At 53.9% G+C, this 15,427-nt stretch overlaps 1 protein-coding gene across 1 annotated transcript; it reads left to right on the forward strand.

The window, feature by feature from the left end:
* The first annotated feature begins 1,365 nt into the window (after positions 1-1,365).
* Positions 1,366-15,427, forward strand: Tchp (trichoplein keratin filament binding). The gene is made up of 13 exons (XM_028765445.1): positions 1,366-1,414; positions 2,025-2,209; positions 2,491-2,701; positions 3,850-3,906; positions 5,842-5,910; positions 6,988-7,161; positions 7,944-8,056; positions 8,233-8,299; positions 10,195-10,367; positions 11,160-11,241; positions 12,434-12,619; positions 13,279-13,422; positions 14,260-15,427. The coding sequence occupies exons 2-13, from the start codon at positions 2,025-2,027 to the stop codon at positions 14,290-14,292; spliced, it is 1,494 nt and encodes a 497-aa protein (XP_028621278.1). The 5' UTR covers positions 1,366-1,414; the 3' UTR covers positions 14,293-15,427.

Consider the following 15,427-nt stretch of genomic DNA (forward strand, 5'->3'; position numbering starts at 1 on the left):
TAGCTGTGACTGGGCTCCTTCAAAGGCCTGATGGCCCTTGCTGGCTTAATCAGGGCAGATGGGGGCGCCATCTCTGCCCCACGGCAGCATGGGAGAGGGCAGCCCTTGGGTCAGAGGGTGACCAGGACAGCCACACCTGGCATGCTGCAGGTTTGAACCTAGTTGCTGGCTGTGGAGGGCCAACAAGACTATACGGCCGGCTCCATGAGAAACATCAGAATGGAGAAATGAGAGAGCAGAAGAAACAAAGTGGCAGGAAAATGGAAGAAAAAGAACAATCGACTATTTATATTTTTACATTATTTTGGGGGGCAGTATTTTAGTATTTTTTTTAGTAAAATAAATTATTATTTTAATATTTTTCATTATTTTAGGGATTGATCTGAGAGCTCTGAGGTCCTCGTCTCTGCTTGTCTTGTTACTGGTCTAGTTAATGCACGAACCTGTGCAACCGTGTGAGTTACACTTATTAAAACCTTTGTACCCACCACCAACTTTAAGATTACGGTAGTTTACCAATGACTTGCTATTCTGGAGGCCAGCGGTTCTCGGCCTCCATTGCCTATGAGACACACCATGGCTCTTTGTTTTGTTTTGTTTTGTTTTGTTTTGTTTTTGAGACAGGGTTTCTCTGTGTAGCCCTGGCTGTCCTGGAACTCACTCTGTAGACCAGGCTGGCCTCGAACTCAGAAATCTGCCTGCCTCTGCCTCTCAAGTGCTGGGATTAAAGGCGTGCGCCACCACTGCCCAGCACCGTGGCTCTTTGGAAATCATTTATGTCTTCACTGTGGTCAGGGGATGATTCTCATGTGCCTTGCTTGAGAAACAGACATTTATTTCTTTTATTTATCTTCTATCCTATTCCCTTGGTTTCTATCGTCCCCCTGCTCTTCCCCTCCCTCCACTAATCCTCCCCTTCAGCTCCACTCCTCATCCCTCCACCCTATTCCCCCCACCCCCAGTAACTACCTCCCGACCCCATACCCAAACCCCCAGTCTCGCTAAACCCACCCCCACTCCTCCATCTACACACACACACACACACACACACACACACACACACACACGCCATCCTGATTGGAAAAGATTCTTTCCCTTCCTCCTCTACTTCAAGGACTAACAATTACTGTCGATTTACCTCCCACCACCAGGGCGCGCCAGAGGAAAAAAACAAAACAAAGCAAAACACTCCACCGTTCCTTTTTCTTGGAGAGCGGCGGGTGTCGCGCGGGAGGAAGTTTGGCCTTCGCGGTGCTCCGTCGTCCCGCGGGGCTGCCCGGCAACCGGCGAGGAAACGGCTGGCGGCGTCTGTGCAGCGGGCGCCGCGAGACCCTCGGAGCCTGCGAGCGCGCGATCGAGCTGAGGCCGGCGACCCTTCTCCGCGAACTTCAGGCGCCGAGCGCAGGAGTCAGAGGTTAGGCTGGGCCGAGGGGCGGGCCGAGGCATCCTTGTCGCCGCGGGACCTGTAAAAAGTTGTGTGCCGAGCGCTCGGCACGCCCTAGTAATCTTTACGTCCTCGTCTCGGCTTGTTTTTGTTTGTTTTTGAGACAGGGGCTTCCTGTTTTGTCCGGGATGGTTTTGAACTCCTAGATTCAAGGGATCTTCCTGCCTCGGCTCCTAAAGTTCCTGGGACCGCTGGGGCGTGCCCCTGGGACCTGCTTGCCCCTGTAGTTTTATGCAGAATGTAAAAATTCTCGATTTCTTATCCCAGCCTTGTCAGGACAGTTTCTGTGTCTGCAATCTCCAGGATAGTGGCTGGCCACTGCAGGGCACAGGGCAGGTTTATTTCAATTGATTATCTGCATCCTTGGTGGCGAATCATTTAAAACATCATTCTGGCGTGGGCCCCATTCTTAAGATTTGATCATTCGGTTGTTCTGGGGTGGGAATGTGGGTCTTAGAGTTGTGATAAAGGTGCAGCCAGGGAGCGATTGCCATCAATAGAGAGAGGAGGCATTCGAGTGGGGGTCCCTGGCTTAACAACTGGCTCTGTGTTTGCCCACTGCTGTTGCCGTTCCCTTCAGATGGCGCTACCCACGTTGCCCTCTTATTGGTCCAGCCGGAGATCCATGGATCTTCGCCAGCGCCAGCATCAGCAGGAGGACCAGTTTCGCCAGCAGTGGGAACAGAACAGCCGCTATTTCAGGACCTGGGACATCCACAACTCCAAACAGACCGAATGGAGCTCCAAGACCTCCTACCAGCGGAGGCAAGTGTCTTGTGTGTCCCTCACCCACCGGTTCCTATCACCAGCTAGTCAGGAGGTGTAGCCTCGGGACTTAGGGACTGTGGCTTGTGACAGCTTGAGTTACCTCCTGGTGATGCTGGAAACTGGGGATGTGCTGGGGAGAAGTAATGTGGATTTTATAAGATAAAACGAATGCAGAGCGATTGTCTTCTCTGTAGGTGTTTAACCCCCCCAACTTTGTATAGAAATGTCTATCAAACCCTGACCTGGTGTGACTGATGTGCAGTGGGCTCCTTACCTAGCATGCACGCCTACAACTGCGAGAAGATGAAGGAGGAGAAGAGGAAGAATCTGGAGGTGCGGCGGGAGAGACTCAGGGAGCTTATGCTGGAGGAGCAGGACTTGCTGGCCGCCGAGCTGGAGGAGCTGCGGCTGAGCATGAGCCTGCGGGAACGAAGACTCCGGGAGCAGCACAGGGACCTGAAGTCGGCCCGAGAAGAACAAAGGAAACTGGTAACTACCCTAGACCGGAAGCCGGTTGCAGGGCGCGAGCCTCCCTGGCAGGAACTGAGGAATTGGTGTATGGGGTTGTTCTTGGGTGCCTGGTCAGAGGAGCTGGTCAGGTGACTAGGGCCCATGGGGAAGGCACTCCTCCCCCCAAGAGGGAAGGTTTATTTTAGCTCGTGGTTCCTGAGGGTCTCAAGCGATTATAATGAGGAAAGCATGGAGCAGAACTTCTGACTCTCGGTCTGTGTCAGAATCCTGGAGAAGTTGGAGGCCGTTGTAACCTCATGCATTTCCAACTGGCCTCTTGGTTCCCTGAAATAACAATTCTGAGACTTCTTATATATGAATAAATGCCTAGGCCAATAGCTTTGGCTTGTTTCCGCTAGCTCATAACTCAGTTACCCTGTTTAAACTAGTCTAAGCCATGCCATGTGGTTAGTCACCTCTCCTCATGTTGGTGTGTCTGTCTCCATCAGTGGTGAGGTGAATCTCCTGCACCTATTTCCCAGAATCCTCTCTCTGTCCCCTGCATGTCCCACCTTCTAATCCTGCCTCAGCTCGTTGGTCGGAGGTGTTTTATTGACAGCCGATGCCTCCACATAGTCCATTGCAGAAGAGAGTCTCTCTACGGTTAACGCTGGCCAGTCCCAGGGTAGATGAGCTTGCCAGCAAGAGTGAGGGCAAGCAGGCAGGAAGCCAGCGCCCGCTCTTACCGTACCTTTACAGGGGGTGTTTGGTACGTGGCTGATAAATCACTGCATGGGATTCTCCTTCATCTTTTCAGTTGTGTGGCCCCACAAAGACCTGGGAACACTGTATTTTATCTTTTGGGTGGCTACGGGAACTAGTCTCAGTCTGCGTGTTTTAGCCTAGTATGTGTTTGGAAACTTGTGCCCCTCGAAGGGACCCAGCCGTAGCATCAGATCTTAGTTCATTCCTTAGTCCCTCCTGGTCCACTGAGAGGGGCATTTGTCCACGCCTTCCATTCGGCTCAATGTCTTGTTCCCAGAGCTGGTGTGCAAAGGAAGCAGATTTGAATGGCAGACGGGGTGTCACCACTGGAGGGAGAGGCTCACGGCCTGAGCTGAGTTCTGTTGTGCCTCGTCTGAGTGTGAATGGGTGTGACCAGTGCGTCGCCTGTGTTTTCTTGACAGATTGCTGAACAGCTTCTGTATGAACACTGGAGGAAGAACAACCCCAAACTGCGAGAGGTGAGAACTAAGCGTCCCTTGCTTCGCCTGCGTAGGTGATGTCCGTCATGTTTTCAGGTTTTGTGCCTTTGTTTCTGAGTCTGGATGTGTGTTGTGCTGATACAGAGGGAAAAAGAGATCCAGGCAGAAGATCTGGCCAGACAGGGCTGAGCAGTGAACTCTGCCGCGCAGCCTGCCTTTGGGGGATATGGTCTTTGGCCCAGGAGCTCTCTGCCCATTGGGCTACAGAGACCTAGGCAGTGGCTTAGGATGTCTCTAAGGGATGTCCCTGGAGGGGGGAGCTTAGACGGACGATGGCTTCAGTGGGATGATATGGCGTGAGGAAGAGGCCTTCTGGATGGAGGCGACTGGAAGAGGTGCCCTGTGCCTCAACAACAGAGCCCAGGAAGCTGTAAAGGGCCAGGCGAGACCAAGATGCCCAGTGGTTAGGGAGTCCTGAAGAGAAGAAGCTGGTGAGGAGATGGGCAGACCTGGAGCAGCACTGCCTGGCCTTCCTCCAGAGGCTCTGGGCCACTTTAGCAATGTGCAAGATCACAGCTGCACGCTGGGGTGCTCCCTCAGCTTCACGCTGGAGTGCTTTTGTTGGCAGCCTGGTCAGAGTGAGCCAGGGAGGGTGGTGCTGCATGTTGGGCTCCTAAGGTGAAGCCTGGGCATGGGTGGAGGCAACAGGAGCCATGTCTGCATCCCGGGGCAGAGGGAGTCATGTCTGGGTTGGCATCTACCACTGCGCATAGGTTGGCTGGAGGGCATGAAGCCCGTTACTGGTACTGTCTCCTCACTTCAGCAATGTTTGGATAAGCTCGACACCGTCACTTTACGTAGCTTGTTGTGTCTAGAAGTTGCCAGTAGCAATTCCAGGTGAGATGACTCCGAAGGTCAAGGTGTTTGCTGCCAAGCCTGGTGACCTGAATTTCATCCCAGCACCAACATGGGCGAAGGGACCAACTCCCACAGGTTGTCCTCTGGCCTACACACACACACACCTACACACACACACACACACTCAGACACACACACACACCAGACACACAATATAAAAAATATTAAAAAAAAAAAAAACCTGGATGGAATAGTTCACTTTTTTCTCCTCTTGTTGTTTGTTTGTTTGTTTGTTTGTTTTTGAAACAGGGTCTCACTATGTGGCCCTGGCTGTCCTGGAACTCACTGTGTAGACTGGACTGGATTAGAACTCACAGAGATCCACCTGCCTCTGCCTCCTGAGTGCTGGCGTTCACTCCTTTACTCTCGGCACTGGAGGGCAGAGGCAGCCGGGTCTCTGAGTGCAGAGGGCTGGCTGTGCTCACCCAGCGTCTCCTGGGCTCGCTTTTCAGATTGCAGTTTTGTTTGAGGAATGCTCCCTGCTCTCCTCGGGCTCCCGGAGAGAGCTTTGGCTCTTTTGTTCCAGTGTAGACAGGCAAAGAAGCACATGAATCTTTGGTTTCCTACTTGCTGAACGTTCAGATTGGGTTTTGTTGTTGCTTTTATTGATGGTTGTGTGTGAGAGGGACACAGGTGTGTCGTGGCCCTTGCGTGGAGGTCAGAGGTCAACTGTTGGGTGTCACTTCTCCCCTCCTGCCTTACAGAGGCAGAGTTTGTCCTTTTCTGCTGCAAAGTTGAACTCTGGCTGGCTGACCCTTGAACTTCTGGGCTTGTAGAGCGTCCTCTTGTCTCTGCCTCCCACCTTACCACAGAGGTGCCAGGATCCACATGCATGCCACCACATCCTGCTTTGCACATGGGTAGTGCCAGGGATCGACCTCCAGTGTGCAGGCTGTGACTTTACACTTGAGCCCTCTCGCTGGCCCTCATCAGACAGTTGTTGTTGGGGTAGCGAGTCATGGTCAGGTTCCAACAGGTGGCACAGGCCACAGTCAGTCACCTCAGTCAGTCACACGCAAGCCCTCGGGGAAATTAATATTTTCTCTCTCATCCCAGCTTGAGTTGGACCTTCACAAGAAGCACGTGATAAACTCTTGGGCAACACAGAAAGAAGAAAAGAAACAGGTGTGTGATGTGTGACCCTCAACATTGTGTGGTTCCGTCCGCACTTGTGACCCTGTGGTGTGTGATGTGTGACCCTCACACGCTGTCTAGTTTTCATGCTCTTGGCGGGATGAGCTCAGGTGCCTGCCCAGCTGCTTGCTGCACGTGCAGGCTGATGTTTGCTTTGCGCATGCTCACATGCATGTGTGTGTGTGTGTGTGTGTGCGCATGTGTGTATTCACATGTGTAGGTGTGTGCACGTGTCTGTAGGTGATATTTCCTAGGAGCTAGCCGTCTTTTCTTGACAGATGGTCTTTCAGAAGTCTTTAACTTTCCCAAGTAGACTTCCGAGGACCTACAGGGACCCATCAGTTCCCATTTCCCTGAGACTAAGGCTACAAGCATAGAATCTTTTGCCAGCTTTTTTAAATTAAAAAGCAATTTAAAATTTATTTTCTGTGTATGAGTATATTCCCTGCCTGTATGTCTGTGTATTTCAAGCATGCCTGGTACCTTTGGAGAACAGAATAGGGTGTTGAATCCTCCGGAACTAGAGTTATGGACAGCTGTGAGCCGCCATGTAGGTGCTGGGAATTGAACCCGGGTCCTCTGGAAGGGCAGCCACAGTCAGTGCCTTAACCATGGAACCATCGCTCCAGCCTCAGGTTTTTATTTTTTTATTTTATTTATGTGTTTGAGTGTGTGTGTACCACGTGTGCTGGTAACTGAGAGGCAAGGTGAGGGCATCAGATCACTCGGAGGAGGATTTAGAATGTCTGTTAGCCGACTGATCTGGGTACCAGGAACGGAACTCGGCTCATGCTCGGAAGAGCAATGTGAGCCCTTAACTGCCAAGCCACCTCCCGCCCAGCATCATAAGCCTGCATCCCACACACTGGGCCCTGGCTTACTAAGTGCAGCACCTCTGGGGTTGAGTCCACAAGATGCATGCGACATTTCGTGTCTAGGTTCATCGAGTTATCTTGTGGCGGGAGGGAGAAACCTGGCGTGGCTGAGGCCTGGGGCTTCCAGGCCGAGCTTACCTGGGCTCTGCCGGCCAGCTGAATGGCCGCATGTTGACACACTGTTCCCTTATAGCAAGAAGCCACTGAGAAGCAGGAGAACAAGAGGGTTGAGAACGAGTATGCCGCAGCCCGCAGGGAAGCCGAGGCGAGGATGAAAGCCGAGGAGGAGAGGAGGCAGCTAGAGGGGCGCCTGCAGGCCGAGGCGCTGTGCCAGCAGATGGAGGAGCTGAAGCAGAAGGAGATGGAGGTGAGGGGGACCTTCCTAGCGCTGCCCAGCCACTCACCATGCTGATACCCGGGAATGGGGGCATTTAAAAGGCCATTCTGAACAGACCCCAGCAGGGATAAGGGTTCTGTGAACCAGATCCAGCCTGTGTGTGTTCTTCTCATGTGTGCACCTCACTCATGGTTCTGCTGAGACGCTTCACAGTGTGCCTCAGACTTTGGAACATTATGGTCTAAGACATACCTGTCCACTCGGGTGACACACCTCGTCAGGGCCTTTTCAGATCAGGGTTTTTCTAGTGGGACATGCTAGCATACAACATACAGCGTTCCACTAGTAACAGGTTTGGGTCTCAGTATGTAAGTCATGAGAGAGTTTGGTCCTGCCTTTGAGGACACTGTGGTCTCCTGAGAGAGCTGAGTCTTCTGTTCAGATGGAGGGAGGTCTCTCTTTGTTGGTCTTGCTGTTTCCCTTTCCCTGACCCCATTGTTTTAGTAACTAGAAATGTGGCGCCTCCTCATTCGAGATGTAGAGATAGCGCCCAAGCCAGGACTTGCTCCCCTCTGGCCTCACACGGCTGCTGTGCTGGCCAAGGAGACCGAAGCTAGGTTACTAAGTGTGGGCCAGCACAGGAAGTCTCTCCGGCTGGGCCAGCCTTGTAGGAATGGCTTAGTTGAGGAGGGACTCAAGAGTCACAGTGAGGGGGCCATGAGCATCAGGGTACCTGCCAGACCTGGAGCTGTGCGCCAGGACAGTCTGATTGCCCCCCACCCCCTTACTTGGGTTTACCGTTGTAACCATAGGCAACCAAACTGAAGAAGGAGCAGGAGAACCTGTTGAAGCAGCGCTGGGAGCTGGAAAGGCTGGAGGAAGAGAGGAGGCAGATGGCAGCCCTCCGGCGCAAGACCGAGCTAGGGTGTGTGCGGGAGCCGGGGCTCTTCCCAGCAGGGCGGGCCCCTTGCCTTCTCAGACTTCCCTGGGGTCCCCTGAGACCCAAAGGGGGTGTGGCCTGCGGGGAGGTGTGGCCTGCGGGGTGTGGCCTTAGGGAGTAGCTGTTAATTGGGACTGAAGCTGCTCGACTCCCATCTTTAGGAGCTTCTTGAGACGGCAGTACAACGCGCAGCTCAACAGACGCACCCAGGAGATCCAGGAGGAGCTGGTGAGTGAGCCGCTGTGTGGAGTTGCCGCCGTGCCGGTAGGCTTTCTCCGTCCTCTGGGAACAGCACTGCCACTGTGTAGGCAGGGCCTGAGTGCACCCTCGCATTGCTTCCCAGATGGGCGCAGAGCAGTGCTGGTGGACGGTGCAGAGAGGAAGAGAGCTTGCAGCATGGGTCCCTCGACAACTCTACCAATGCCGTCTGTACCTGAGCGAGGCGGCTCCCTGCGGCCATGGTGGACCGCATTGTTTTGGGTTTTTGTTTGTTTGTTCTTGTTTTTTTTTTGTTTTGTTTTTAAATTTATATGAGTACACTGTAGCTATCTACAGACACACCAGGAGAGGGCATCAGATCCCATTACAGATGGTTGTGAACTCAGGACCTCTGGAAGAAGTCAGTGCTCTTAACCATTGAGTCATCTCTCCAGCCCTGTTTATGTGTGTTTTTGAGACAGGGTCTCACAGTGTACCCTTGGCTGGCTAGGAACATGCTATGTAGACTAGACTGGCCTTAAACTCACAGAAATGCATCTGTGTCTGCTTCCCAAGTGCTAGGATCAAAGGCATGTGCCACCATACCTGATTCATAGGTATTCATTTAAAATAAATACGTAAATGAAGGAAGGAAGGTGGGGAATGGAGAGACAGCTCGGTGGTTACGATCACTTGCTGCTCCTGCAGAGATTTGGTTCCCAGCACCCACATGGTGCTACAAGGCTCGTAACCCTCCGAAACCCTAGTTCCAAGAACCTAATGCCCCTTTGCAGGCATCGGGTATACGTGTGCACATGCATCCAGTCAAAACCCATAAACAGACACTGAAATGTTATTACTCGGAGTGTGGGGGAGGCGTGCATGTGCTACCCACCGTGCACACGTGAAGGTCAGAGGAGAACCTCGAGGAGGAAGTCCCTTCCTTCTTCCAGGCTCTCGGGTCTGTTTGGCAAGGGCTTTGACCTGCTGAGCCATCTTGCCGGCTCAGTCCGGCTCAGTCCTCAGGTAGTCATGGGAAAAATAGTGGAGAGACGCAGATGTTAATTGGTTTAACTCGAAGTCACCTCGCAGAGTGGGTCCGGCCTGTTCCAGTCTGGTTTGATCTGTTCCAGTCTGTTTCTGGTGAGGCACAAAGCAAGGTTCTCCTTGCTTGCCTCGGTGTCTGTAGCGTGCCTGCCTCGGTGTCCTTCCTGTCTGCAGTGATGCCTGCTTCCGGGCAGATTCTCCTGGTCTTGTTTACCTCACACCCACAGAGGCAGTTCCTTCTGAGCATGTTTCCCAGGGCCGGTTCAGTTACATTTTGCTCACAACTTTTTAGCAGGAAAGGGAAGCAAGTGTACGCTGGTTGGGCTTTGTAAGGTAGCTGCTTGGTGTTCCTGTCACGAACAGTTTCCTGACCGTCTGCCTCCTCTGATCAGATGTGGGTGTCCTGTCACACTGTTCTGTTCCACCCCAGAATCCCCCCTGCTTGTGCTGCAGTGTAGAGTTGTGTAGACGTGGGTGACAGGGCACTCCCTGCCAGTGAGCATTCTGTGATTTCTGGGTCTCCCCATTTACTGTAAAGTTGCGGTGAGCCGTTTGTGCCTGTGTCTGTTCGAGTTCTGCTGTAACTTCTAAAATGGCTTCTTGCCACATACTGTTCTAAAGTGTGCTGTCATGCATGTCCAGGGGCGTATGCCTGTTGTGGTACAGGTACTAGAAGGGGTCACTCCTTTTACTGGCAAGCGGATGGTGTGGTTATCAGAAGCACTCCAGCCCCTTCCCGTCTGCCTGAGAAGGTGTCAGACCATGCATGGCTGGGTAGAAGGGGCTGGGTGGGAAGGCGGGCCCACTGTGCTGGGCCAGGGCTCTGACCAGCCCACCCACAGGCCACGCCCACCCACAGGCTCCACTCCTTCATCTAGGAGGCTGATGGGCGGATCCTGCAGGCACTCCTGGAGAAGGAAGATGAGCTGCAGCGGGTGGAACTGGTCAGGCGGGAGCGAGCCCAGGCCGATGCAGCCTGGATGAAGCAGGTCATCGAGGAGCAGCTGCAGCTGGAGAAAGCTCGGGAGGCGGAGCTGCAGCAGCTGCTGAGGTGAGGGGACAGTGCTGGGCCGGAGGCTCTGTGAGATGCCCGCGGTCCCTGGGCGGGCGGGCCACTTTTGTTTTGAGATTTCTGTCCTTGTAACTCACTCACCACCCCCAGGGAATATGTCTTTGCTAGTGGCTTCGGTAGTGACCTGGTGTTCTTCAGGGTGGGAATCTATATGGTTCTGAGTAACAATGTGTTCATGTCAAGTCTCAAGACAGCATGAGGAGATTGCTTCCAGTGTGGAAATGTTTAACGCTGCTTAGCTCTGTAACAATTGGTCTGGATCCTAACACGCTCCTGATGATAGTGCCGCCATGGTACCTTGGCTGGTCAGTACCTCTTCAGTGATCTCCTTAGCGACCCGGGACTGGGACTGCTGGCCTGTGTGCCCAGCTTTGGGGCCTAAAAGTCCAACCCATAGATGGAAATAGCCCAATGATAGGCAGTCTACACCGACGTCCAGACACCCTTATTGGCTCCTGACATGCAGTCAAGCGGTGGGTATGTGGTCATGGAGACCAGAGGAGGTTGCTAGCTGCCTGGAGGTAAACCAGTAGTAATCCCGGGAGTGTGGTGACCGGGCTCAGGCACAGGCAATACCCTCCTCCTGTCTCTGGCTTGATGGTTTTATTACCTCAGTGCTAAATCATGACCTAAAATACTTCAGCCGTGTCCTTAACTGTCATTGTCGTAGGAAAGCTGGTGTGGATGCGCTTGGCGGCTGCGTGTGCCCTCCTATCCATCAGCCTTTGGTGACGGTGTGGGGCCTCTCTTGTTCCTTTTGTGTTTGTCCAGGGAGGAGGCCAAGGAGATGTGGGAGAGGAGAGAGGCAGAGTGGGCTCGAGAGCAGACGGCGCGGGACAGACTGATGAGTGAGGTAATTCCAAAAATCACTCTTCCCCACCCCGATCATGGATTTGATTTGGAACATTCTCACCAGCATGTCTCTCAGCACCCACAGCCTCGGCGTGCTCCTCCACCCTCGAACGGCCTCCCTAGGGGCAGCAACTAGCAGTGGAGCAGCGTCTGTGAGGACTGTAGGGACCTAGCTGCCAAGTCCTTGTCACGCATGCACTGCAAGCTGTGTCAGAGTGGGCAGGGACAATCACTTCTGCATGTGGACACCGGCCACGGCTGGTGGTGCTCGTTTTTGCATAAGGCAGCCTGTGGCTTTCCTCTTCCTCACTTCAGTGACCCCTGCTGGTGGCCACAGTTATTGTCCCCTCCTTACAGGACACGTGTTGGCAGGTCTGGTGGCTTCTTGGTTCCTGGGCTGGGGCTGGACATCACAGTGCTCTGGGTCAGGGTTCAAGTTCCAAACAGCAGCAGGTGTCTGCTGCTTGGAGCAGTGGAGGGGTGCGTGGCTCCATCCCGGCGGCGACCTGTGTGGCTCGCCACTGCTGGGCTGATCTCACTGTGTTTCTCTGAAGCTCTCCCTGCCTGTGGAGAGAGCTCCCCAGAATTTTACTGTCTTCCCCAAAGCCCTGCTGTGCCCTGTAGGTTGGTATCTTTCAGGGTTTCTATCGTGATAGGCTAAAGCAACTTGAGAGGAAAGGGTTTATTTTGGCTTACAGCTCTCAGGTCACAGTCTGTCACTGAGGGAAGCCAGGAATAGACACAGAGGCCGTGGAGGAGTGCTGCTCGCTGGCTTGCTCCTCAGGACTGGCTCAGCTTGCTTCCTCATACAGCCTGGGGCTCCATGCCCAAGTGTGGTACCATCCATGGTGGGCTGGGTCCTTTACATCAGTCATTAACCAAGAAAGTTCCCTATTGACGGCCTGTAGGCCGCCCGATCGATGGAGGCATTCTCTCACTGAGATTCTTCTCAGATGACTCCAGTGTGTGGATGGAGAGGTAGAAAAACAAATGAAACTAAACAGTAGAAAACTGGCCAGGACAGCTGGGATGGGGGGAAAGAGCAGTGGGCCATACTGGGCCTGTGGCTCAGGCCTGGTGTCTCCGCATTAGGGCGGGTTAGGCTGGGTGGGTATGGATGCTGCTGTAGTCAGGGTTAGGCTTGGAGCAGATGTTTTAGACCGAAATCCAAGCCTTCTCTCCCTCTTGGCCAGGTTCTGACCGGGAGGCAGAAGCAGATCCAAGAGAAGATTGAACAGAACCGGCGAGCGCAAGAGGAGACCCTGAAACACAGGGAGAAACTCCTCAGGAGTCTCGAGGAGGGGAAGCAGTTAGCTCAGCGAGCAAAGGAAGAGAGTGAAGCGCTCAAGTCTGCCAGGAAGCAGGAGCTAGAAGCCCAGGTGGGGCCCAAGGGCAAGGGGAGCCCCTACAGGACAGGACCCTGGAGGCAGCTGGCTCTGCAGGGTTCTCAGGACACTGCAGGGCGGAGCACTGCGGGGCGGAGCTCCGAGTCCCTTGATTCCGTCCCATTGCGTGCACAGCTCCACATCCCTTTTGGCTTCTGTAGCAGCCCTGACGTTTTAAAAGAATTCTCTGTGTGCGCGTGTGTGAGCGTGCGTGCGTGCGTGCGTGCATGCGTGCGTGCGTGCGTGTGTGTGTGTCTGAATTTGGGTCTGTGCATTTGTGTGCGGTGTCCAAGGCGGCCAGTAGGAGGCACTGGATCTCCTGGAGCTAAGTCAGAAGCAGGTGAAAGCCACTCCCCTGTGGTTGCTGGGAACTGAACTGTTTCTCTGTGAGAGCAGTTTGGCCTGACCACTGAGCCGTGGCTCTGTGGTGCAGGCTTCATTCGGGTTCCTTAGTCTGCGGAAACCAGGCTGATGTCACTGTCCCTTTTCTTCTGCATTCAGTGTTGTGACACGGTTCACAGTACCATCTGCATGGCCTTTCCCAGTCCTCAGGTTCTCGTCCTGGCTGCTAGCGCTTGTCGTCAGTGTCCTTGCCTGGAGGAGGGCTGTGCCCTATAGGCCCTGTCTCTGGTGACTCTGTTCTTGGTGTCCAGGTTGCGGAGCGCCAGGTCCAGGAATGGGAAGCGGCCCGGCAGGAGGAGGAGGAGGAGGAGGAGGCCAAGCAGGCAGAAGAGCTCTCCGATGCTCTGCTGCAGCAGGAGGCGAAGACCATGGCGGAGGAGGGCTACCGGCCCAAGGTGGGTACCTGCCATGCGGTGAGCCACCATGGCCCCATCCTGAGCTCTTCTTACCTCCTCCCTGTCCGTTTGTCCCCACTGGTCATCGGCTCTGTTCAAAGGCTGCCATTCCTTGACTGGACCTCAGATGGTCCAAGAGTTCTGCTGTGGTCCCTCCTGCTTCAGCCTTTGCAGAGACCAAGAGGCTGACTGCTGATCGTGTGCCTGCCCACTCTGTTGCGGGGCAAAGTGCAATCCAGAAGAGCCATGGCCGTAGCTGGTGAGAGGTGACAGTGGGATCAGATCCCCGCTGTCCAGTGAAGCTGGGTGACCAAGAGGTCTATGCCTGTCTCCCCCTTTTCCTCTGCTCTGTCTCTTTCTGAGCATCTTTATGTGTGAGCACCGAGCAGGGCACCCTGGAGCACGGAGGAGCAAAGGCTGTCATGCCTGTCGTGAGGGACTCGCTGACTAGGCTCTGGAGCTAGGGCCACCTGGCCCTGGAATTCTGAGGGGTGTATGCTTCAGAGAGAGCATTCTTTGCTTCAGAACCAGAGGCCAGGGTAGTGAGACTGGAGTAGGTCTTCCATTTGCTGTAGAGCCTCAAACCCCTGTAGAGAGACGGCTCCAAGCACAGGGAACAGCATTTCCAAAGTCACCCGAGCATGCATCGTGTCTCGGGATGTGCTTCACAGAGCACACATGAGTGTCTCGGCACTCTCAAAGAGCCTCATTTATGGCTCAGAGTCCAGGCTTTCTCAGCGGTCCGTGAGATCTCACTTGTCGGCTCCTGATAAAGGGAGTCTGTTCCCGGGGCTCCCGACTGCTGGCCTGACTAAATGTTCTACTTTCTCTCCTCAGCCTCACGGACACCACAGAATTGCCTGGGACTGACGCTGAGCACAGAGAAGCAAGCCGACTTGATACTGCTCCAGACAGTTATACAGCGTTGGTTCTGGCCAGGGCTCAGGGTGCTGCTGGCTACTTAAGCCAGGCCTGTCAGGCACATCATGGTCCATAGACGCCAGGATGCCGTGCTCACCCAGACAGGCCCTGCAGACTCGTGTACAGTGCCGCCAGAGGTCGTGCAGTGCTTTATAAGTAGATATTAGAGTTACTCTAAGAAGTCATAGTCCATGACAGGATACGTAGGTCTCTCTCTCTCGTCTCACCTGTAGCTGTCAGTTCAGAGAGGACCAGCCAGAGGGAAGCGGGAGCTGTTTAGGTTTTAAAATTGCTGTTTAGACATCATTCTATTGAAGGCTCATAGGTCTTGGTGGAGTTATTTCCCGTTATGAGCTGTGTAGTCCCCCAGGGACCACTTGTGTATCGTGGAAAAGCTGTCAGTCTAGAAAGACAGTGACAAAGGAGCCCTTGTGTGGAAGTGTTGTGAGCCACCCCTAGGGGCTGGGGTGCTTAGTGTGGGGTACTTAACCTTTAACCTGTGTGGGCCTTGCCCCAGCTCTACGCCATCAAGAAGAAAAGAATCCTGTACAGCACTTGAGCCCAACACGTCCCACCCCTGAAGAGTCCTCAAGGTCACTTGGTTGGTTAACCTGGTAAAGGCAGGGCCTCCACTAGGGACCTCCTGAGTCTGGGCAAGGCCTGTGTGCAGCCCCCATGGGAATTAAGTGCCCAGAGGAACAAATGGCCCTGGAGAAATGGCAGGAGACTCAGAATCGCAGATGAGCACGTCCCCACTGTTAGATCCCAGCTCACCTCTGCAAGCCGCCGTGGGTCCTTGTAGTGACAGTTGCATCGTTACAACTTGTATCTTTGTATTCAAGATTCTGCACCTCTGGCTGACTGTAGGGTGTTTTCCCTGGTTATGGGAACCCAGAATCACTTAGAGAGCCGGGGTTTGAAGGCTGCGACACTTTCCTTCCACCACGGACCCGGTTCTTAGTCTGTTTCACTTCCCGCCACGGTTCTCGGCTGTGGCCATGCACTGTTTAACAGCACACACTTGCGAGTATTCGCTCTTTTCATATGCTCACTAATCGTGAAGTAAAGCTTGCCTCAGGTGTCA

This window comes from Grammomys surdaster, unplaced genomic scaffold, assembly GCF_004785775.1.
Source record: "Grammomys surdaster isolate TR1022 unplaced genomic scaffold, NIH_TR_1.0 164, whole genome shotgun sequence".
Classification (NCBI taxonomy): domain Eukaryota; kingdom Metazoa; phylum Chordata; class Mammalia; order Rodentia; family Muridae; genus Grammomys; species Grammomys surdaster.

Coding starts and splice junctions, on each gene's coding strand:
- Tchp (XM_028765445.1), top strand. CDS start 2,025: ATGGCGCTACCCACGTTGCCCTCTTATTGGTCCAGCCGGAGATCCATG. Junction 2,702..3,849: donor GAGAAGAACAAAGGAAACTG/GTAACTACCCTA, acceptor TTTTCTTGACAG/ATTGCTGAACAGCTTCTGTA. Junction 3,907..5,841: donor ACAACCCCAAACTGCGAGAG/GTGAGAACTAAG, acceptor CTCTCATCCCAG/CTTGAGTTGGACCTTCACAA.